At 36.1% G+C, this 25,373-nt stretch overlaps 1 protein-coding gene and 1 pseudogene across 2 annotated transcripts in view; one reads left to right on the forward strand and one right to left on the reverse strand.

Moving 5' to 3' along the window:
* Positions 1–4,065: 4,065 nt before the first annotated feature.
* Positions 4,066–25,373, reverse strand: part of DSC2 (desmocollin 2) — a 36,406-nt gene continuing 15,098 nt past the window's right edge. Inside the window, exons 7-17 of one of the 2 annotated variants that reach the window (XM_003315842.7) lie at positions 24,692–24,858; positions 21,037–21,171; positions 20,288–20,473; positions 18,142–18,398; positions 17,893–18,035; positions 12,732–12,956; positions 9,676–9,912; positions 8,822–8,946; positions 6,992–7,249; positions 6,397–6,442; positions 4,066–6,310 (exon numbers count right to left, since the gene is read on the reverse strand). In XM_003315842.7, coding sequence (XP_003315890.3) covers positions 6,407–6,442; positions 6,992–7,249; positions 8,822–8,946; positions 9,676–9,912; positions 12,732–12,956; positions 17,893–18,035; positions 18,142–18,398; positions 20,288–20,473; positions 21,037–21,171; positions 24,692–24,858 — 1,769 coding nt within the window. In that variant the 3' untranslated portion in view covers positions 4,066–6,310; positions 6,397–6,406. The remainder of the gene's footprint in view (positions 6,311–6,396; positions 6,443–6,991; positions 7,250–8,821; positions 8,947–9,675; positions 9,913–12,731; positions 12,957–17,892; positions 18,036–18,141; positions 18,399–20,287; positions 20,474–21,036; positions 21,172–24,691; positions 24,859–25,373) is intronic. The other variant, XM_512077.9, reaches the window with a different exon arrangement.
* On the forward strand, positions 10,566–10,678 carry LOC112206313 (small nucleolar RNA U13; annotated as a pseudogene).

The raw sequence follows: 25,373 nt of genomic DNA on the forward strand, positions 1-25,373 counted from the left end.
AAATAATAAAGGGAGTCATACAACTGATCCCCTCTCCCCAGAAAGCAAAACACATAGGTCTGTCCTACATGTCCTACATGAGAAGAGCAGGGCTGGGAACTACCTCTTACGTGTTATCTTCCAAGTGACGTGACGTTATCAGTTCACAGCACAATATAGGCATTGCCTCTGAGGCTCATTGCTATGCGTTTCTTTCCCTATTCTCTACTTCTTGTGTGAAGATTTTCTTCTCTCAGGGCACACATGAGCACGGTGGTTTCCTGTTACAGAATGTTCTCCCAGCCTAACATGGAAAAAGCTCGTAGATGTATGCCACTTTCTTTGCTTCGTGGTTTCTCAAGATATTTTTTGAAGCAAGGCCTGACTTATAACATTTTATAAATAACTAATGGGAATTTTGGCAAACTCATAAGAATCATTTCTTGAATTTCTAAACATAAGTGGTTTTTAGTTGCTTTTCCTCAGGTGGTTAGAGAGTGGCCTTTTAGTTAAAAAAAAAAATCACTGCAGTGTTTGAACCTGGCAATGATGAAGTGACAGTCACAAATGTAATTTTCACATTGCCTAAAAATTTTCAAGTTGAGAAAAAGAATTCTTTAGGCAATATGCAGTCTGATCTTAGTCAGGTACCTAACACACATGTGCATTTATTCATTCATCCATTTATTCATCACACACCAAATATATTCAGTGTCTACTGCTCTACATGTTAGGCATACAGTGGTCAAGAAGACAGATGAGAACCCTTGGGGGTTACATTTCAATATGGGGCAATTATTGATGGCTACAAGTAGGTTCGTGCAATTATTTGTGGTAGGATTTGAGCTGGCCTGAACCACAATATTCAGACACTACCCCTTCTGTCTGCCCCTCTCACTATCCCAAGGGAGAAGGGATTCCAAAATCTCAACACTTCACTTTCCTGTATTAAGCTGTGAATGCAAACGATTGATGTTCTAGTCATTCAATGTCTTATGAGGAAAAACAATTCAGTGCAGAATCTAACATACATCATGTCTATAATGTAAAATTTATGCCACAGAAAATTAGTATGTGCTGAGAATAAAAAACCTAACTTTTATTCTTTCTCTTTTTTCCTTTATGACCTGGGCAATACAATTTGATGAATCAAAATTTGGCCAGGCACAGTGGCTTATGCCTGTAATCCCAGCACTTTGGGAGGCCAAGTGCCGACAGATCGCTTGAGGTCAGGAGTTCAAGACCAGCCTAGCCAACTGGTGAAACCCTTTCTCTGCTAAAAATACAAAAATTAACCAGGCGTGGTGGTAGGTGCCTGTAATCCCAGCTACTCAGGAGGCTGAGGCAGAAGAATTGCTTGAACCTGGGAGGCAGAGATTGCAGTGAGCCATGATCATGCCACTGCACTCCAGCCTAGGTGACAGAGTGAGATTCCGTCTCAAAAAAAAAAAAAAAAAAAAAATTAATGGCCAGAGTTGTATAGGCATGCAATTGTGAACACCTTTCTTGGTCCTTAGTGTCCTACATGAAAGAAAAAAAACACACACACACAAACATATAGATGAAAACTTTACAGCAATGTGCTCTAGACACACAAATGTCTAGGCGGTAGTATTTGTACTAGATCCTCAAAAAGTAATATTTTTACAAAGAAAGAGACAATGAGTAAAGACATTGTAAAAAGAACTAATCATGAGCAAGGCACAAATTGAAAAATGAAGGATACAAGGAGATTGGGGAAATTAGTACAGAAGGTCCTCAACTTAAGATGGCTTGATCTGATATTTCAACTTTATGATGGTGTCAAAGAAATATGCATTCAGCATGCTCCTACGCTTATGAGACTACATCCCAATAAGCTTATTTTAAGTTGAAAATATGGTAAATGGAAAATGCTGTTTTGATTTGTAATATTTTCAATTTACCATGGGTTTATCAGGATGTAACCCCATCGTAAGTCAAGGAGCATCTGTATTTAAAAGTGATTTTGTGTTTAGAATTTATCCTCTAAAACCCTATAGAAAGCTCTTAGGCAGAATGGCATGATCATATCTGCTCTTTGATGGCCCTTGAAAAAAGAGAATAGGGAAGAAATTGGAAGCACAAACACCATTGGAGCTGAGTGATGCTGAAGATTTAATCTGGGGTACTGGCGGGGGGGAATATTGATCAGGAATGAAGTGAAGAGTGAGAACAGCTGACATAGGGTACACCTCAACCTCATGAATGCTTGGATTGGGAGTAGCAGAAGCAGAAGTTCACTCACTAGTGTCCTGAAGTTCTTTCACATCATCTGAAGCTTTTTAAAAACATGCATTATGCACTTACTATGTGCCGGGCATCGTGTGATGTGTTTTACAGGCATTAGCCCACTCCTTACATCCACCGTGTCTTGACTTGCATTCAAGTGTGTGGGTGGGGAGAGTGGTTGATTCATCTTGCACTTTCTCATAGAAGCACAGTCCTTCTAGTCTCTATTTTAAAAGGCTACATATGACTGCACTGGGAAGGCATCAAATGACTACAGTACAAACAAAGTATTTAATGAATGAAATTGTGTCTACAATTCTCAAAAGTTTGGCAGTTTTTGGCAAAAAATAGAGGATGCTATGGAAAGAAGAGAGAGGAATCAAGGATTCTCTGTTTCAAGCCTAAGTAAGTGGAAGAAGGGCACCATTGTGTAAGTAACTCAGGAGAACCTGATTTGATGTGGTAGTATGTGTTTGTCTTTTTGCATGAGTTTAAAGTGCTAGGTTAACAGGGGGCTTGCAGAGGAGCTGATATAAGAGCTGTAGGTTTATATGGATATCAGGTAACTTCTTAGGGCTTTGAATATTTAAGGAGGTGAAAAACAAGATGATTCTAGGCACAAAGAAGGGAAAGCATTTTCTTTTGGAGATGATACTAAAGGGGCTGATCAGAGCAAAGTCAGTCGTCAAGACTTCAATCTGGACTCCAGGAATGGAGATGGAGACAAAAGGGAAGCCTGTAGTCAAAGTCAGATTTGGCAAAACAGAATTGGGATCCAAGATAAAAACAGTCTTAAGATGGGAACAAAGAAAAAGTAATGATTGCCAGGAGCCCCCAGACACACACTGCATGGAACAGAAGATCTTGCTGCTTTTCATTTGCTGAAGAAGCACCAGCCATTTCTTCGGGAAACTCTTTATGATTTTGCCTCCTCGAGAATTTTACCTGCCTTTTCAGTTAAGCATCAAGATTTATCACACTGACTTCTGGCTAGGGATGAATAAGATGTAACTGGCTGAATACCGCAAATGAAAGACCTGGAAGCTACTATGAGCCATGAAATTCCCAAAGGCCATCACTGGTGAAATACTGGTCGGGCTTCTGGGAAAGGTGAATAAGAGCATCATGGCAAGATGTCAGCAGTAAAGCAGAGTGGAGACTGAAGCTAAATTATTCCCAACTCAGGCGTTGTCTGCTCATAGAACAATAGCAGTGGCTAAGGTACATGATTGAGTGCTAACTCTATGCCAACTCTTTTCATGAATTAACTCTGACAAAGCCCTGTCAAGTAGACTCCTCTACCCTCCTCAGTACAGGTCCTACAAGTAAGGAAACTAGCACAGAAAGGTTAAGTGACTTCTCAAATCCCACAGCTAGTAAGGATAGAGCCGGAATTTGCATCAAGACACTCTTACTTGGAAGTCTTAGCACTTGGGGTTACTATGACGACTGCCAAACAGCCATGACCTCCCAGGCAAGTGACTGCTAATGTCTAGCTGGACAGCTAGGGAAGAAGCCAAGGAAGGGATTGACAGGGAGAATCTAAAATACACATAATTTTCATAGGGTGTTAGAATTAGTGCCCATTTTAAGAAGCGGATGTTCTGCTTTTCATCCAATTTGAACCTAACAGTTTCACAGTGTTTCAAACCAGGCAATCCCATACGAATGCCTCAGCAATCTTTGCACTACGTATTCTGAAAAACTGAACATACAAGACCCAGTCATCAGGTGATCATTATGAAGAGACATGTTCTACAGTGAAAAGAAAAATCTTTTCAGTATCTTATTGTCTTAATTGACCTTTTGTTAACATGAAATGAATTGTACATGTGACTTGTTTAAAATCATTTATTATTATCAGGAGTGCCTTTTAGGTGGACCACTCTGTATGACTCTCATGCTTCAAAACTACTTTTTATTCAAGTGACTTACAATGGCCCTAGGAAACAAGTTCTGTTATTATCCCCCATTTTAAAATGATGAAAATGGACAAAGCAAAAGCAGGCAACTTAACCAATACCCCATGGCCTCACAGCCTTTAGAATAGTCATATTATATAAATATGGCAATAACAATGCACTGAAAATGTCTCCAAAACAAACTCTACATTTTAAAAAATGTATAACAGGAATCTAAGGAAGGGGTCTTACTTCTCTAATTCAGGAAGTGTGAAATCCCTTAAACTCATATCAGACCTGTGATGAACAAACTCACACTAAGTTTTAAAAACTGCTTAATTTACTTTATCATGACTAGTAATATATAAGAATTTTGTATATACTTTATTAAAAATAACTTTGGAAAACTATTTTTGCCTGATCAGCAATAAAACTACTGATAAGATAAGCTGGTTATCAAATAATTCCCCAATGTTAATCTGGCAAATAATTGTTATAACCCAATCTTGTGAATTGAAGACAGGCACATTATAGATAATCAAAAATATTAGAAACACATTCAAAATGTCCATATGTTTAGTATACATAGAAAATTCATTGACTAAAATAAGTCATGAAACATGGACTGGAATTTTGTGAGCTATTAAGTTTCATTTTGTTTTACTGTTTTAAAATTTAAATAGTTTGGCTCATTTCTATATTTGTTAAAATTGTAATCTTAAAATATTAAAAAAATAACTTTACAAACACACAGATATGACTAGCCATTTTATCTAAGTTATAAAATAGTTACCCCAGGGAGCCTTCAAGATCCCTGTATTTTAAAGCTTATTTCAAAAACCATCACTACTTCGCATTTTTAAACTGCATCCTTGCATTACAGAACTGTAAATGTGTAAATATCCACATCCCAATTCTAATTACACCATTCTTGTTGTTAACACAGAGCACTGCTTCTAATAAAAGCATGGCATAGTTCTACAGTTTCAATAGCAAAATTAAAGGTTTTTTTGTTGAAGAGATAGTGAAGCAATCACCAAGATATTTGAAACAACAAAGTTAACATTACAATGATTTCAAGAAAAACTAAGAATATATACACTTACAGAAAACAAAAAAAAGGAATAATTCACTTTATGAGAGAAGAAAAGAGAGACAGATTTTTAAAATATTTGGATTCTTTAGCCCGTATGGAAATTAAAAAAAAAAAAAAGAAACAGGAGAGAGAAACAGAAAGGGAGAGAGAAACAGAAAGAGACAGAGAGAAAGAGAGAGATGCTACTTGACATTTTAAAGACCAAAAACTTGCAGTAGTAAAAATACATTCTGAAAGTATTTTAAAACTTAAATTTCACTGGCAAAAGTAGGTAACAGAGGAGACACAGATTCAGTGCAGGATTTTATATACAATAAAACCTAAAACTAAACTCCACCAAAATGAAATTGTAATAGTCAATGCCTGGCTAGAAATCTCCCTTTGCACAATGAAAAGGTCACATTACAAGAATAAAATAATAGCAAGAATGCAGTCTACACACTTTAGATGTTCAGGAAAACAACAGTTTCCAAGCACCACATGAACACTTAATTAACTGGAGATAATGTTAAAGCAAGGTCTCTACAATTTTCCATTAGGTTGTGCTTCAAATAGTCTATAATAAGGACTTGAATTAATTACATTTTATTGCACTATAAATTGGCTGTTGTCATTATACCCAAATGTAACAAATAAGTCAGACTTTAATTTCTCTGTAGACCTCCTTGGATAGAAGATAAGTAATTTAAAAATATGTAAAAACCGAAAAATTTGTGTACTTGTTTATAGTGTCTCTCTGTAAATGTGCATTTGACCAAAGAGATTCCATCCAAATAATGAGAGAAAAACCCCCACAAATAGCATCTTCTGCTTTAAAAACTTCTTGGTTTGTAATTTTTTTAAAAGTCATAAAGCCACTGGCTTTCAGAGACTTATTAGAACACACTCATCTCTTCATGCATGCTTCTGCCAGTGTCTTAAATTTGGGCTCCAAATTATCCAAAAATTCAAGCCCATCTTCTTCTTGTCGTTCACTGCAACAACCTACAGACCCAGCCACTGATCCTCTTCCTTCATAGTTATATGTCAGGACATAGTCTTGGGCATGCTTGTGATTTTCATCTTGATTACACAGATACACTTTCTGCCAAGGGGAAAAACACAACGTTTTTATTATTATTATTTTAAACACCAAAATTTACTAACATAAAAGTAATTGCTTTGATTTACCTTTCATTGTTTAATTTTTAATCAGAGTGTGTCCTCTAATGGATTCCTATACATAAAAAATGCACATGATTGGTCTGTTTCATACATGACACTATAAATTCACTATAGCATGTTTCTAAAAGTCACGCATGTGGCAGCAAGTATACAGGTGTTCATTTTACATAGTCATTACTTTCCCTTTCAAAATTTTAGCTGAAAGTGACATGCATCCATTAAACTGAAGACAAATTGATGTGGGCTCAGTTCTTCCCAGATAGACATAGTGACAGTACATGCTGGTCTTGCTGGTACCACATTTTTGGTTTCTAAGGTACAAGTTGTCAGAAGGGAAATATTAGCACAAAGCCATGAGACAGTAATTTAAATCTCATCACACATTATTTAGTAATTCTTTCAATTAAAAAAATAGGAGGGGAAGTAAATAACCACTTAAATCTGAACATAACTAAATTAAAATTGAGGAAAAATAATAGCTTTCAATTAGTAGCATTAGTAGATTCATAATTAATTGAAAATTATAGTCAGAATCCAGTTAGTTATTTATAAAGTTTAAAGGAAATTAAAATAGATTTGTAGGCCACTTAGGAAAACTCACTTCACCAAGACGGGGCTGAGTAAAACTGTGCCACTCCGAGTAAGTGTATCTGCAGTTGTCCACCTCCGTGTGTCCTCCCCTGCAGGAGTCCAGGGTGTGATGGTGGCCAGCCCCCCGGCAGGATTCCGAGGTCTGGTGTCCTCCTTTCACCATTTCGATGGTCTCCTGACCTCCGTTTTTGACTCCTGATCCCACGGCGCCACAAACTCCCTGAGTAGAAGCGCCCACAGTTTGGGTTGTGAAGCCATTCGCAGAATACTGAAATGAAAACAATTTGCATTAGGGATAATACAGAGAGGAACACAAAATTATGAAAAAGAACAACATCAAGCGGATAATGCCTTTTTTTGTGTGTGTGCTAGAAGGTAAGCTCTCTGAGAGCAGGAACTAAATCTATTTTGTCAATCCTGCATACCCAACTATGGAAACCCCATAATTTAACGTAGTAGCCACACAAGCAAACTGTCAAGTGGTTGGTACCTGGAGATAAATTAGGAAGCTTGAGGTATATTCCTTCTTTAAAAATCTCTTAGAATACCTGCCCATTGTGGTGGCTCATGTCTATAATCCCAGCACTTTGGGAGGCCGAGGCAAGCAGATCACTTGAAATGAGGAATTCAAGACCAGCCTCGCCAACATGGTGGAACTCCGTCTCTACTAAAAATACAAAAATCAGCTGGGCATGGTAGTAGGCACCTGTAATCCCAGCTACTCGGGAGGCTAAGGCACAGGAATCGCTTGAACCTGGAAGACGGAGCTTGCAGTGAGCTGTGATTGTGCCACTGCACTCCAGCTTTGGCAACAGAGCCAGATCTTGTCTCAAAAAAAAAAAAAAAAAGCCTCTTAGAATACTGTACAACTCTAATTCTTCAATCCTTCCTACATCTCACACCTCAAAATAAACAGTTGTCTCACATATACTTACTCTGCTTAGTTTAAATTAATTCCCTTTTACCTAACTAAAGCAGAAACAGAAGTAATGATCAATATTTCCATTTAGTATCTAATTCAGTTATACTTCAACTAAATCAAAAAGAATAAAACTATAATTACCATAAAAATCTTAACTGCAACAATAAACCCTTGCCATCTAAATATATATGAATAAACTAGGCAGGGAAAATAACAAGAACACCAAAGCTTTGGCCACTAGTTATTTATGTTGCATTTTTGGAAACTCTAATATTATTTAAATTTTATTTTTTCATTACCTTCCTGGATACTGTCATGCTTTTGTTTTCTAAATCTTTCTTGCCCTAGTCATCAATTACACTTCTTATAGGGTATTTACTTGTTCCTCTTCCACATATTGAGCTAGAAAGCAAAGTTGGAGAAATGGCCACTTGCTAGCATTGCTAGTTCATATATTTGGCCTCAGGCTGTTTCCTAACCCATATTAGAGCCAGAAAGAATCTATTAAAGTTCTTCCCACGATGATCAAGGCTTGTAGTGATTTTATTGTTGCCAGAAAATGTAAAACCATGTTGGTAAACCGTGAATAATTAAAAGCAGCATTTTTACAGCACAAACAGCAGTTGAAATATATACAAAAGACAAGGCTTAAAGTTGAAACCATGAATCATCTGAAGTAAAAATAACAATGACATACTAAAGCATTTTTACTATTAAGTAACACACTACGGCCAAATTTAAATACCATATATCATCATGTAAATCAAAGTCATTTTATCTGTTTCAGGGGACCCATGACATTCTATGGTAAATTGCCTGATACCAAAAGAACTTTTCTGAGAAAAGATCATTTTAGAAGGAATATGCATTATAAGCGAACTCATCCTTTGTATTTATTTAAAAAGCCAGACTACTTACCACTTTGTCATCTCCAGGAGCTTCTGTGTTTGATACAATTAGGTTCTGCTGGGCTAAATCATCAGGAATTACTTTTGGTTGTTTAGATGTCCCAGAAGCCCCACAGACCAGCGTAAACAGGATGCCTGGAGGAAGAAAGAAATATACTTGAGTTTATCATAAAATAATATGAAGTTATAAATGTACAATGGTTAATACACAGATAAATCATAAACTTAAAAGTGTATATTAAAAGAAGACAGCTTTCCTGGATTGCTTGTGTCAAAGCAGTATACAATAGAAAAGTTTAAATAGCATATCTACTTAAACTTTTAAACAGATATGCTATAATTATGTTACAAGTTCTGTTTCTACATTGAATTTTATGTCTATAATAACTAAGACACTAGAACTATACATAAATGCACTTAAAATATGTAAATTAAATATATTTATATATTAAATAAAAATACAGCTACATGCAAATGATCAGCTATAGGAAATAGCACTGATTCTTAGAATGTGTCTTGAAAGTTGCCAGGTGTGTTGGCTCACGCCTGTAATCCCAGCACTTTGAGAGGCCGAGGTGGGGGGACCACTTGAGGCCAGGAGATAGAGACTGGCCTGGCCAACACAGTGAAATCCATTTCTACTAAAAGTAGAAAAAATTAGGTGGGCATTGTGGTGCACACCTGTAATCCCAGCTACTCGGGAGGCTGAGGCATAAGAATCACTGGAATCCAGAGGCAGAGGTTGCAGTGAGCGGAGATCACACTACTGCACTCCAGCCTGGGCTCTGTCTCAAAAAACAAAAAGTGTCTTGAAAGTTACTTTAAAGGGTATTATTTGAATTCAAGAAAGGACTTAAGACTTACAAAAGAGCAATGCTATGCCCAACAATATTGCAAGGATGGCCCACTTTCCAAGTTGTACTCCTCCACCGCCAATCCTTGGATCTACACGACGTGTGCAGTCATTTTCGGTAATGCAGTCACACAGTGTAACATCCAATGAAGTGACACTAGACATGCCAAGTCTATCTCTCACTGTTATAGGTACTACATATGAGCCAAATGGAGGATCATTCTGATAGGAAAGACGTGCTGCTGTATCTGAAAATATAAATAAATAAAACCAAGCATTATACGATGTCACTGATTTCTTCTGAACATAAATAACTCATTATCAGATAGTTATATTTTCCTAGAAACAGATATTCCTGATGGGATGGCATAGCTGCTAGAAGATTCTAAATGTGAATGGATAGAGTAGTTCTAATCTATACCCATTGCAAACATATTACATATAAAAGTTTGTCTATGCTGCCTCTTAAACAAAGTCTTTTGGCTCTTGTAATAATATATTTTATTCATGTGTAAACAAATCCTTCCTATCATAACTAATAGACTTGTTAATAGATTAGTTTTTACCATATCTTGAAAATATTTAATTAAACCAGTGAGTGTACATTTTCTTTTACACATGCTTCATCGAAGTAATAGTCTGAAATTCTGGATGTTTTCCTTTACTTCATTTTCAAAAATTGTGCCAAATAAACATAAATACTTGTGACTTACTGTCAGAGACTAATTCTGACAACTTAAAACACCCCTGACAGTGACTACATTAGCAGGTCATGAGTCACACAGCTGGAGCTACATCTCCTGGTCCTAAAGGACAAAGGGACCAACTGCACGTGTCTTAGTTTTGATGTAGTTTTCTTAGATAAAGGCTAGAAAATATCTAGAACCGAAAGCCCATACAGATTCTTTTATGGCTTTTATGGTGCATAAGCATGATGATAGGGTTTTTATGCTCATGTGTGAGACGCACGTCTCTCAAACCTTATTACGACATCAGTACATTACCTGTATGACTTGAATTTAGAAGAAGAAAAAAACAATAAAAAACTAAAAAAAATTTAGAAGCCAATACAATCTTGGTTTTGGAGACTAGATATACTACTACTCTAAATGCAGATACCAGGTCCCATAGAATAATCCCTCTCCCACATAACTGCCCAGTATGACATTCGCATTTTCTGCACAGTATTTGAAGCTCTAAATACAAATTTGAATGCGTGGGTAAAAACACATTGAATTAAGTCCATCTTAAGAGAAGCCATGGTTAACCTGTTAAGTCTATTTTGTAAAAAATTATAATGAGACTAGGAAAACCAAAACTTATAATTCCTAATGTGTCATGGTGTATTACATGCATTATCTCATTTACTCCCCCAAAAATCCCATTTTAGTAAATTGATGCTCAAAGACAATAAATAGCATGGTCAGATTGACTTAACTAACAAACAGGGAAGAACCAGCGTTTGACACTAAGCTTAACTGACTTCAAAGCCTCTTTAGGGTATATTCTTCTTAAAACTTGGGTGTTTCCCAAGCTTATAAGTGATTACCCAGACAAGTACATCTTTAAAATAACAAAGATGTTGACAAACATACAGCTGCCAAAGTTTTATTTTGCTAAGTAAGACTATTGGGGAAAAAAATGTCCACCTTCTATCAACACTATTTAAAAATTAATATCATGACACCAAATAAGTAGAAAAGAAAAAAATCTAAGAATAAAGTTAATTCTTCCTCCCCACCCCAAAATAAACTGATAACCCCCCGATACACACACACACACACACACACACACGCACACACAACAGAATATTGTTTAGAAAGCTGAAAATCTTGTTAGTTCACAGAGCAGGATCCAAGACATAGTAGTTTAGCTTATTTCTATAAGTCTTCATTTTTCTTTTCCCCATCCTGTTCTCCCTTTACGTTCCCTCATAACCTTTCTTTTCTAATTTGTCATAACAGGAAATTGAGGGATATTCACTGAAAGCATGGGGCTGAAAAACATTCAAGGGCATTTAAAAAGCAAGCCTCATTCAGTGGTTCTAGAGTCACGAAAGCTGGTAGATCATGACACCATGGTCCATAGGCAGTGTGAGCAGGAGATGGGGAACACGCTGAAGAGTTACGGGCCAACTAGGGAATGAGGCAGTGGTGATAATGTAGACAGGTTGCCTTCATTTTTGCCATACTTATCACTGTAGATCCTTCTGGGCTAAAGACAAAAGTACAGATGGGGAACCAAGTTAGGGGAGAATCCCAAGGAGAATACAATAGACATGAAATAGTCAGAAGTCAATAGAGTGGCAGAGAGGAGAGATAACGTGGTGGACACTGTGGTGTATATCGGATCCCTTTTCAAAGAAGGACTTGCATCCCAGCTGCTTGGGAGGCCATCAGCACCTTCCGGGATTGTGCCTTTTTGCCATGGGCAGCCCACATACACTGATGGAACAATAAGAGAGAATAGGGGATCGATTCAGGACCACTCTGAAGGCCCATTTAGCTCAGACTCCCCCTGGGGTTCACTGAGGTTGTCATTTGGCTTGTGCTGCAGCTTGACTTCTCTTTTTGCCCAATCCTACTTCTCCTCCTTTCAAAGCTACTGATCCCAAGCAAATTCCTTAGTCATCATTCTGCTTGAGATGCCCTGCCTCAGGGTCTGCTTTCTGGAGAGCCAACCAGTAACAAATGAGGACTCCCTTATGACCCAGGAAACTATAAAGAAATCTATGCCAGTGAGAGGTACACAAGTTAGGAAATGACTGCATTAGACCAAGTCTAAGAGAGAGAAAGAGAGAAAGAGAAAAAAAGAGAGAGAGAGTGTGTGTGTGTGTGTGTGTGTGTGTGTGTGTTTGGAGTAGGAGTGAGAATTCACAACACACCTAAGGGAATCTCGGCATAGGATTAGAGACACACTAGAGAGACCTACTCCCAACACACAAAAACTGAGAAACTTTCATTGGTGGTTCCCACATGGTGAATTTTCTCCTATTTCATACAAAAAAAAAAAGTATCGCAGACATCCTGATGTTGAAAAGGACAAAGCAATTTTCAAAAATATATACCATTAATTGCTTTCAGTCTCCACATTCTCTGTACTTCTGAAGTAGAACTCTCCAGACTAAAGTCAAAGGGTGGGCCATGGATAGGCTCATCAGGATCAACCGCAACAATCTCCGCAGATGACATGGTGGGTTTGCAGATGATCACTGTCTTTTTAGGTATGAATGGGCCGTTATCATTCACGTCTTGAAGTATAATGCCCAGTGTCCCCGTACATGTTCTCCCTCCTAGAAAAATGAAAATAAAAATAGTTTTTCTATGTTTTGAGTTTTCACCACAAAAGTATGCACTGAACACATTGAAAAATATTTATTAAGCACCTATAATGTAGAAGTTACAATGACAAGCAGTCACAAGCTATGTCCTCAGGGAATGTTACAAGAAAAATAGTATTACTTTCATATGGGTTGTACAAACAATGACTGCTATTAAGATGTGTTTATTCATTCGCTAAATTATTACTGCATTTTATTAGAGGCAAGTTTTGGCTGATTTGTGAGAAGAGGAAGGAAGAGAGTATGAATGAGGACACTTCTGGTATATTTAAAAGCACAAGGAAATTCAAGGAGATGGAAACGCACGTTATACACACCCGTGATCTGGAGACAATGACTGGGAAGGTAGACAGGTAGAAACTGACACGGAAGCAGGAGCTAAGGGTCTTTGAAAGCCAGACTAGGGAGCTTAGAGTCTGTTGGATAAATAGGTAGCACTTAGGTTTTGGAGCAAAGAAATTGAAGTTACATATTTGAAAGATTGTAACAAAAATAGTACATGGGAATATTCAAAGGGCAGAAGACTCCAGGAGTAGCAAATTACTTGAAAACTGAAATAATCACTGTGGGTTGTAGCCTAAGTAATTCATCTATCTGTATATTCAATAGAAACTTACAGGATAGACGGGGCACAGTGGCTCACGCCTGTAATCCCAGCACTTTGGGAAGCCGAGGTGGGCAGATCACCTGAGGTCAGGAGTTTGAGACCAGCCTGACCAACATGGAGAAAGCCCATCTCTACTAAAAATATAAAATTGGCCAGGCATGGTGGCACATGCCTATAATATCAGCTACTCGGGAGGTTGAGGCAGGAGAATCGCTTGAACCCGGGAGGCGGAGGTTGCAGTGAGCGGAGATCACACCACTGCACTCCAGCCTGGGCAACAAAAGTGAAACTCCGTCTCAAAACGAAGAAAAGAAAGAAAAGAAAAGAAAGAAAGAAACTTATAGGATAACGACTTTATATAAAGCACTGCATTGGAAAATCTGGGGGATTCAAAGATGAAACAGCCATGGACCCACGCCACAGATTAGTAATGCAGTTGTGAAGTCTGAAACTGAACACAAACCCAGGAGTTCTGTTTCTAAATCATTCATTCTTTCTGTTTAAAAAGAAGGCTTTTGACATTACAGGTGGAAAACAGAATTAAAAAACCCTGTGCCACCCACTGCCTGGGGCTGTGTCTTATATGAAGCTGCCAAGCTCGGGAAGCTCTCCGAGCACAGCCCTGAAGTCACAACCTCAGCCAGAGCACCTGCAGCACAGCAACTAGACTCGTGATAGAGCCAGCGTCATCATGGGTCAGGAGCACTAGGCCACCAAGTTAAGAACTGGTTCTAAACCATGGGCCACAGAGAAAGAGCAGGTGAAGGCAACTACAAGACTAGTAGTTAATATGGGCAAAGTGGGAGAGAGGGAAAAAACAAAAACAGAAAGCAAAGCAAACCCCTCTCATTTAATATAAGCCTGAAAACTAAAATTCCCAAATAATCAAGATTAACACTAAGAAGGAAAACCAACAAAAGCACCAGTCAAAAGATTTATTCATTCTATCCAAGACGTCTCTGAAACAGGTATGTTTAGAATCTTCAAAGACATAAAGAGGGGTAACCAATTAAACAAGAATGAAATTACAGCTCAAATTCCAGTAGAAAATAAACAGCAACATTTACCTACCAGGGATTCTAAAAAAGAGAATAGACAGAATGGCAGAGAAGCAATAGTTAAAGAGATTAATAGCTGAGAATACTCCAGAATTAAAGAAAAACATGGCTTTTCAGATTGAAAGTATTTTCTGACTGCAGAACTAGACAAATATAAAAAAATCCACGGCATACACATTGTACTAACACTGTAGAACTCAATTTAGGGTACTATAAAAGCTACCTAAATATATTACCTACAAAAGGACAATCGTTAATTGACAGAACAAGAAGCATCAGCAAGAAGAGATACCAGAAGATAATGGGTTAATAGCTGCACAGTGCCATGGGAAAGAAGCTGTTGACTCAGAATTTTAAACCAAGTCAAAGTGTCACCTAAGTATGAGGCCAATATTAAAATATTTTTCAGAACAACAAAACTGAGAGAGTTTAAAATTCACATTCCACAATTGAAAAAAATATAGTAAAGGATGTACTTCAGCAAGAAGAAAAAAGAACTAGGAGAGAAAACAATGAGAAGCAGGAAACAACGCAACTACCTTCCATTTTTGGACAACTTCGAAAAAGAGTATTTACATTAGAAAAAGGAAGCAGGTAGATAATATATATTTCATGTATCCGGCATATGTTTCTATTCATTAGAGCAGAATAATTTCTGTCCCTCAACTTGTCCTGTTCTCATGCTATGTGGTGTTACCTTGCTCTCTCTGAAAATTGGGACTGCTGGTTGTCTTGAACATTTGTTTCCCTTTGAGTCCACACACACAATTGAGAGCACATGCCTTACCTACTGAATCTGGTTAATTGTGCTATCTTTAAAAACTGAACTCTATAGTGCTTGCTCTTCTACAACTGGGATAAATGCTTCAGTTTCCTTCCAGTAGATGTTTACAGTTGCTCACTGATTAAACTCCAATCTTTTTTTGCACATTGTGATTAATACTGACATAGAAGAACATTTAAGACCTCAGATATCTAATCCACTGTGTTTCATAACTGTTTTTCATCTGCTGATGAGTTATACGTACTGTTTTATTCATTGGAATGTCAGCATAAAATGCTCATCTTCTAGTAATAATATAATTCTACATGGACAAAGGCTAATTCCAAATATGAAGTCACATGAGGTGCACTATCCATGGTTTCACGCTTTATGTGCATGACGCTCTTCAGTCAAATGTTTTAAAATAGTTGCAAGTAACCCCATTCTAACAGCTGGAATAATACAATAGAAACATTAATCTCAAGCTCAACTAGATAGAGGTGATTTCTGGGTAAAGCTGCCAACACAATTTAGATTAAGAAGTTAAGAAGAAAAGATAAATTGAATTTAAAGCTTAAGAAATATATATGTTTAGGAGAGGGGAAGGCAGTTAAGACCAGAAAGCATGCAGGAATGTGTGGGCAAGTTTAGACATAGAAGCCTTGAGAGAGAGTTTTAAAAAGAGGAAGCAATTGCTGCGGAGATGTAGGAAGGCAGGAAGTGAGCACCAGCCCAAGACAGCAGTATCCATGAGGAGAGGTTTCCATTAGGGAGTGGCAGGGAGAACCCAAACGAAATTAGCCAGTATAGATTTTAGAAAAAGGTTTTTCAAAAAATGACACACTTTTGTATGATCTCATTTCATTCAATTCACAAAGTAAATGCATGTGGAATTACTGATTCACAGTTCTCTCACACAGAGTAACACAATGACTCCCACCCTCTTCAAAAGAAATGAATGGGAACAGCCTCATTACACATTTATTCTATATCACAATGATGATAAGCAGTGCCCCATCTCAATTCCATAACAAATATTTGATCTCTCAATCACTTAAACTCCTCTGCAACAGACGAGAATGTAGAATAAAATTACAGGAAAAATTTCTAATTTCAGACAGCAATTTTTATCTCAACTGTCAATAAACTATTTCCAAGTGCCGTTGAGTTTCATGGTTTTTTTTTCTTTTCATTTGCCTTTGACCAACAAGTATTTCTTGGCAAAAAGACATGAGAATCTGAGGCCTTAAAGGACAGTCTTTAATTAGTTAAAGACAAATCAATAATGATTACAACTTTAGCAATTTAACAAACTGAGTCATTTCTCATTAATTTACAGAGAACTGGAATACATAAATCATCTTCCAAAATCACTTCTAAATTCTAATTTTGCAAGTTATAGTATAATAATTTGTTTGTTATATTTAGCATATTTATTTTACAAAGACACAAGTTCAAATTCATGTTATAGAAATTATATTTTATGCACCAAACGCGTCTCATAAATAATCATCATACTCATATTTCTCTCAATTTTATAGAATGCACAGAACATAATTTTACATTTTATATGATTATATGAATTCATAGTGGTTGTCTCTCTAATTTTATAATATACTATTTATTTACCATGATCATAAATATACCATGATTTATTTTTATATAATGTCTTTAATCAGAATTCTAACCCCCAAGTATATTGTTAGCTTCCTGTAAAAAGTTAGAGCTGTTTTCCAGGACTGCACTGTGTAAGTATGTTTTCCAGGACTGCACTATGTAAGTATGTTCTCACTTTCCTACAAAGTGAACACTTTAAGCGAAATAAGTAGATAAATTGAAACAAGTTTTGTTTTTGTTTTGTTTTTGTTTTTGTTTTTGTTTTGAGACAGAGTCTTACTCTGTCGCCCAGGCTAGAGTGCAGTGGCGCGATCTTGGCTCACTGCAACCTCCACCTCCTGGGTTCAAGCAATTCTCCTGCCTCAGCCTCCCGAGTAGCTGGGATTACAGGTGCATGCCACTACACCCAGCTAATTTTTAATATTTTTGGTAGAGACGGGATTTCACCATGTTGGCCAGGCTGGTCTCGAACTCATGACCTCAAGTGATCCTCCAGCCTTAGCCTCCCAAAGTGCTGGGATTACAGGCATGAGCCACCACACCCAGCTGAAACAAGTTTTACTAAAATAATTTTCTCAATTTTTAATAATTTTAACTTTAATAAATTATGGTCTCAAGTGTTTCTAAGAGTAAATTATTTTATAATTACATCTAAAACTGAGAAGGCTATTAGAAAGCAGACATGAGTTAATAAATTATAGTAAACCTCTTACTTTATATTATCATTGAGAGATATGAAAACAGAGTGCATGTACCCAGCTTTAAAATGTATACTGTTGGCTTAAACACTGAAGATGTATGTAGCCAAGGAAGTATGTAGCTGGCTTAAAGACAAATTCTTACCTTGGTCTGATGCAAGGACTGTAATATTATATATGCCATTTTTGATGGTCTCTGCCTCTCTATCCAGGCTTCTGAAAACTTTGATTGATCCTGTATTTTCATCAACAGTGACCCACCCTGTTGGATCAGTTAATTTCTTATACCTGTTGGTAATGATGAATTAAAATAATAAAATTTATCATATGCTAAATTATAATAACATAACAAAATAAGCTATATATTTTAAAACTAAAATAGAATGGTAAGTACCTTATGCCACTGCTACTTCTTGTTTCTGGGTCATATGCTTTATATCCATTGCTTGTTGTTCCCACTTCTGCATTTTCTTTCATGCGAACAGTCTGTATTGGAGGGTTACACTCAGGGCCCTCATCCTGATCTTCTACATTAACAGTAACTGTTGCTGTGCTCATGGCTGATCTTGAACTAGCCTCTCTGGAAAATGGAGCTTCGTTAACTACACCAATTTGCAGGATCGCCTGTTGCTTTTCTTCATAATTCAAAGGCTACGAAAGCAAATGTGTTGAAAAATCAGATGAACTCATTTAATATTTGGCAATGCTAACGAGTATATATAATGTTAAATTTGGAAATACGTTAAGTGTCATGTTGGGAATAACCACGAGAATATGAAACATATATCCAGTGATATGGTTTGGCTCTGTGTCCTCACCCACATCTCATGTCGAATTGTAATTCCCAATGTTGGGGGAGGGACCTGATGGAAGGTGATTGGATCATGGGGGCGGATTTCCCCACTGCTCATGATAGTGAGTGAGTTCTCACAAGATCTGGTTGTTCAAAAGTGTGTAGCACATCCCCCTTTGCTCTGTCTCTCCTGTTGCCATGTGAAGATGTGCTTGCTTCCCCTTTGCCTTCCGCCATGATTATAAGTTTCCTGAGGCCTACCTAGTCATGCCTCCTACACAGCCTGTGGAACTGGGAGTCAGTTAAACCTCTTTTGTTTATAAACTATCCAGTCTCAGGTAGTTCTTTATAACAATGTGAGAACAGACTAATACACCCAGAAACCCAGTGGTGGTGGAGACAGAGAATCTCCCACTGATTCAGTACTTGGGTAAAGTTGGAAAAAAAAAAAGGACAGAAAATTGTTCTTCAACTGCAAATTTAAGATAAGTAGTATAACAGGTATTGATGAAGATTTCAGAGAGTATTTAATGAGGGTTCTTGGATATTAATACATGAGATACTCCTTTAGGGGATTCATACTATAAACAATAGTTATTTACTACACCATAAATTTTAGGACAGCTTGTCTTACCCTCCTAAGATGAATAAAATTATTTGTACCTGGTATGAGGAAGAGAAAAAAATGGGTAAATTTTTTTAAAATGCTTTTAAGAGGAGCAAGACAAGAAAATACAAAGCTTATGGGCATCATATTTTCTTTTTTCATGTGTGCCTTCCATTCCAGTTCCTGTCTTAAAGACGGGAATACATTCAATAAAAGGTTTTATTTTATCTTGCCTGATATGTAGTTGTAATGAGAATTAGTGAAACCATGTCCTAGAAGACAGAAATTTTTTCAGGTCTTGGACTTCACACAGATAAATTTCCTTCTGAGAATACCAAGGATTAGGGGAGGGGTTAGGTGAAGAAAGAGACAAGATTTAAAGGAAATTTCTCTGCTATTTTAAAATAGAGAAAATAATATAAAAACAGTGGCTGATTTTCATCATTGTAAGGGAAATGGATTCATCATTTTTTAATCCATGCTCCTTGTGAATATATACAAAAAGAAAACGGCATAGACCCACTGTAAAACCACGTTCTGGTTAAAGATGCGGCAGAAATAAGTCTATAAATTTGTCCAAGGCTAAAGGAGCTCAGATTGCTTTATGCACTAACTCTGGCTGCTGAAATAGTATTAGAAAGAAGTTTTAGAAGTGTTTGCATCATTGAATAATTGAGGATTTTCATTCTGAACCTGGATGCTAAGGATGTAATATATACTGAATATGATGAACAAACCTACGAATAACCTCTCCATGGGGCTGACCAAGAGTAACTCTTGATTTGGGAAATTCAGTAAGTAAATAAAGGCTCCTTGACCCAAACACAGAAAAACTGGGCTAGGAAAAGTCCGGCACTGTTCCAGGGGCATCAAAGCTGTGCTAGTTTTTGAACCATTTAAAGATATTGGTTACAAAATAGATATTGTATTATATGGACTTTTTAAAAAAAAACATACCTAAACAAAAGAGTATCAAAAACTAATATATTCTTTCCATTGTATATGAAGAACAGAGCATTTGCATTTACTTATATACCTATTTTATTCCTACATTTATCAGAATTCCTTTCTTTCCATTAAATTCTAGCATGCTATTCTATGATATTATAAACTACAAATAATGTTCTAATTTATTCTTACCTTAACTACACAAAGAACTCCTTCATTGGTTTTGGCGTCTGTTACAATTTTAAAATTGCCATTTTCATTGCCCTTTAAAATGGTATAATTAGCTCTCCAGTTAGCAGTATTCACTAAGTCCTTATCCTCAACAGTAACTCGTAAGATTTCCACATCAACTGTATTTTCTTCCACTGATGTCACATACTAAAATAATAAAAGCAAACAAAAAATTTCATTAGTAACTCTCACAAAAATTGAACACCATGTGAAGTAAATCCTACTCTTCTAATTTCCAAAGTACTATGTTTACATGATTTTAAACCCTAGCACTATACAACTTTTAATGTCACTGGGGCACTTCATTTGAAATCATGAGGGGTGGATGGGGATGTGCATCTTTTTCTTTTCCTTTTTTTTGAGACGGAGCCTCACTGTGTCGCCCAGGCTGAAGTGCAATGGCCCAATCTTGGCTCACTGCAACCTCTGCCTTCCAGGTTCAGGCGATTCTCCTGCCTCAGCTTCCCGAGTAGCTGGGATTACAGATACCTGTCACCATGCCCGGCTAATTTTTGTATTTTCTGTAGAGACGGGATTTCACCATGTTGGCCAGGCTGTTCTCAAACTCCTGACCTCAGGTGATCCGCCTGCCTTGGCCTCCCAAAGTGCTGAGATTACAGGCGTGAGCCACTGCGCCAGGCCAGAGATGTGCATATTAAACGATTAAAACTGGTCTATACATTTTTCTTTAGTTAATATCATACACTTACAGAAGTACGAGTAAATGTTGGCAAGTGGTCATTTACATCATCAATGTTAATGATACAAGTTGAAGTTGTCTGTAGACCAAAATACTGACCATCCATGTCTTGTACTTTTATTTTCAACTGGTACTTGTCAATTAACTGAAAACAAAAAAAGAATTTAATTATTGGGGGAAAGCACCAACATTATAATTGAAATCTTACTTTACACTCCATAATTTTTTTGCACTAAGAATTTAAGAAGTGCATTATTACATTTCATAGCATTCATGTATTAGAAGAATTTTCTCTCACTAGTAATTTTTCTTTTCTTTTCTTTCTTTTTTTTTTCTGAGACGAAGTCTCGCTCTGTTGCCCAGACTGGAGTGCAGTGGTGTGATCTTGGCTCACTGCAACCTCTGCTTCCCCGGTTCAAGAGAGGCAGGAGAATCACACTAGGAATTTTTAATCAATTTATGAAAATTGAATAGTTTCTCAAATTTATAGTGCTATTAACTTACAGAATATAGAATCAATTGGTTTTGTCTTTATTCAACAGAAAAAAAAGAGCTATTTGCCACAAGTACATTTAAAATTGCCTGGTAATTAATCAAAACCTTTATCTCCTAGCCAAAGTACATTCTTATGTTCAAAAAAATAGACAGCAATGACTCTTACAATAGTCTTTTAACAAAACAATAAAATGAAATTTCTTCCTGCAAAAAATATAGATTTTAAGGGTTTATGTTACATTTAAGAGATCATCTAAACTGACATGAAGATAAAGGTCTGGGGCTATGTAGGTTTTTTTCTTTCTGTGGAAAATAGAATCTGGCTCTTAAGACTTTCAATTTATCAGATATTGTTGAAAACTCATCACTACCTTAAAAAATATTTTTAAACATCTGAAGCATTTAAATATTTTAAAGTGTTTCTCCTTATAACTTTCATTTATCGTAAGTGATTGAGATATGGGAGAATTAAAAACAATACAGTAATAATGCTTTCCGGACTGAGCATTAGGAGACTTGGGTTCTATTTCCAACTCCAAAAATAAGAGACACAATCTTGGGCAATTGGAAAATTCCCTTTGTCTAGGTTTCTTCTTCTATAAGATGGTGATGCTTACCTTTCCTACCTAATTTATCTCTTTTCATAAGACAAAATAGCATGTTAAAATCTATCCTCATCTTCTACCTAGAATGTTCACCCTTCTCTTACAAAGATTCTCCCCTTAATTCCATCATCTCTGAAACTTTCTTTTCCTTAGGCATTACCTAAAATAAAACTAAAGTTTCTCTTGATCTTCCTGCTTTTAACACACATAATTTTCCAGATTTACTCCTCCCTCATAACCAATCACATGTGTAGACTTGAAAAATAATGGCCTTATTTCAACTGAAAAATTTTAAAACATCATGCTACTGTACTTTCAAGAAGGAATACATATTTTGTTTGTAGTGAACTAAAATTTATTGGAAATAATTAACTGGCTAATGAAACAAGGAAATGAAGTTTGATACCCTAAGTATTAACTTATGCTATCTTCAGATGGAAGAGAAATTCTGATGTTTAAAGGGACTAAAAGGTTGTAGGCAACTGAAGAAAACCGGAATCCTGAGGTCAAAAAGTTACTAGAGAGCACCACTGGGTAAACTCCTTCACTGGACAAGTGTTTTCAACTGATTATTTCAGAAGAATCTATTCAAAGAAAAGCACTTCTGTGATTGTTTGATTTAGGAGCTGAACAAGCTGTTGAGTTTTTGCTTTTTTTTTTTTTTTCCATAGAACGCTATTTTCACATAGACATCTATGGCTATGCAGACTATAGTTTTATGAAAGTATTTTGTAAAACATAAAGTTAATCTGTCACTTCAGGGAAAACAACTATTTGTTGCCAATGATAAATTGGAGATTTCAAACAAAAATGAGAAGCTTGGAAAACCTTTATCAACCAATGTGATATCAATGGAAGTAAAGAGGTGATCTTTTTGATATTATTTAATGCAATGTGTCAATATTTGGAAGCTCTGCATTACTTGGTGAACCAATATTTTCCAAATGACCAATGCACAATATAGAATGATGTATTGGTAAAATGGTCACTCACAGTGTAAGATAGAGCAATGGATTTTAACGTAATAAAGTACAAAAGGTCATTGTTGAGGATTCAGAGTCCACATTACCAAAAACATTTAGGAAACTAACTACTCCTTATCAAGTTTTCATGTAGTATCAAGGAATAATATCCACAGTGATCTGTAATTATCATCAAAATACTACTCTCTTTTCTAATTTTATATCATGTCAGATTGCCTTTATATATGCTTCAGCTAAAACTACATATTGTAACAGACTAAATGCAGAAGGAGATATGAGAATCCACCTGTCTTAAGCAAAATACTAAAAACATTTGGAAAAATGCGTAACAAGGTCATTCTTCCCACTAAATTGTACTGTTTTGGAAAATGTACTTATGTTGTAAGTACAAAAAGAAGAAAAAGTGTAACAATTTTTACTGTTATTTTATAAGAATTTTAACTGTTAACATGTAATTAATTTATTATTTTTAATATTTAAATTAATATATAATTTAAACTTTCCTTAGTTTTAAACATTAACAAGTAACATAGATAAATATAACCTAGATAAATAAAAGATCTTTGGGATTTTCAACAATATTTAACACTGTTAACAATATTCAACAATATTTAACAATATGTAATAATGTCAAGCATTGGTCTTGAGACCAAAGCTTTTGAGAACCACTACTCTAATCCATGAGGGATAGAGGAAGGAAGAGAAAATTAATCTGAAGATTTAAGACTTAAGAATCAAATAAAATACCTGATAAACATCTATTACTATATTTTAAGATTAAGGATTATAAATATAGTAAATAAGGACACAGAAACTGCTATAAGAATTTAGATGAATAATGCTTCAGGGAGGAGGTAATAGTTGAATAACTAAGTGAATGAATTACTAAGCTAGGGTATTGCAGTAGAAAGAGACAGAATATAGATTTAAAACAATCTTGGAGGTAAAAACATGCTTTAGGAAGTGATGTGATTCAGGGGGGCCAAGAGACATCAAATACAATTTGGAGACCATGACTCCAAGGTGACAATAGAAAATGATTAATAGAGAAAGAATATATAAATATCTTTTTAACTAGAAAACATAGAATGGAAAATATGTTTAGAAGAAAAGAAGACAAGTTAAATTTTAGATTTATTACATCTTAAGTACCTGTCAGACATCCAAATCAAGATTTCTAGCAGTTGATTGAAAATCGGAAACCAGCGATTAGAGAGACATAAACTGTCTTTTCATCTATGTAAGAGGTAGAATGTAGATGAGATTGTTGAAAAGATGATAACAAATTTCTGCATATATTTAAAAGGTTCACTTTTCATATTTGACATTTTGTTTTAATACTGTAAATATGCTTATATCAGGAAATCTGATTGTATGAAACATACAATTCAGAAAAGAATGAATTAGCAGTTCAAAACCAGCATACTCCAAGGTTATTTAGTGATCTCTATTAACATACATAAAATAATAATGTTTCTAAAATGAGATTCACAACATACTTTTCAAAAACACATCTACAGGAGTTATACAGGTACTACTGAATAGCCCCGTTACAATCAGGTTTTATTAATGTTTATGTTACCTCTCTGTCTAGCTGAGATGATGTTGTGGTGATCACACCTGTAGTTGGATGCATAGAAAATAGGGTGGGTGATGGTGGCACCTGCCCAATGATGGAGTACTTCAGGCGTGTGTGCATCGTGTCAGGCTCATCTTTGTCAGTAGCACACACTTGTCCCACAGTAGTGCCTAGAGAAGAAAAGTCCTTTTTAATCTCCAAAACATTCACATGTTCTATATTCCCTTTATTTCATTCCTTTTCACCCACCTCAAAAAAGTTCTGGACCACATTATTACATAGCACAGTCATGGCTTTTATAAATTTGCAGACCTCTCCATACAGTATCACTTCCTTTCAAATATTCTGGCATACTAGCATTTTCGAATTGGGTGATCATATTCATATTTACTGTATTTAATGTATGATTTTATAAATGTTGATACTATCCCTCCATGTATTTTCGGACTAAACAATTCTGATTATTCTATAACTTTTCTCTGTTTGTAAGCTTGTGCTTAGATTGACCATAGGAGTCAGTTTTCTCTAAAACTGCATGGTTCACTTAGACCTTTCTAGACAAGGTCTCCAAAACTGCATTCTGACTTTTAGTTAAAACAGACCATTTTCACAGGGCTGAGAAAATGTTTGCATTATTCTCAGTGACTTTCATAATCGTGCCCAGAATACTGGCGATCACATTTAA

The sequence above is a fragment of the Pan troglodytes genome, chromosome 17 (genome assembly GCF_028858775.2).
Source record: "Pan troglodytes isolate AG18354 chromosome 17, NHGRI_mPanTro3-v2.0_pri, whole genome shotgun sequence".
In the NCBI taxonomy this organism is placed as follows: Eukaryota; Metazoa; Chordata; class Mammalia; order Primates; family Hominidae; genus Pan; species Pan troglodytes.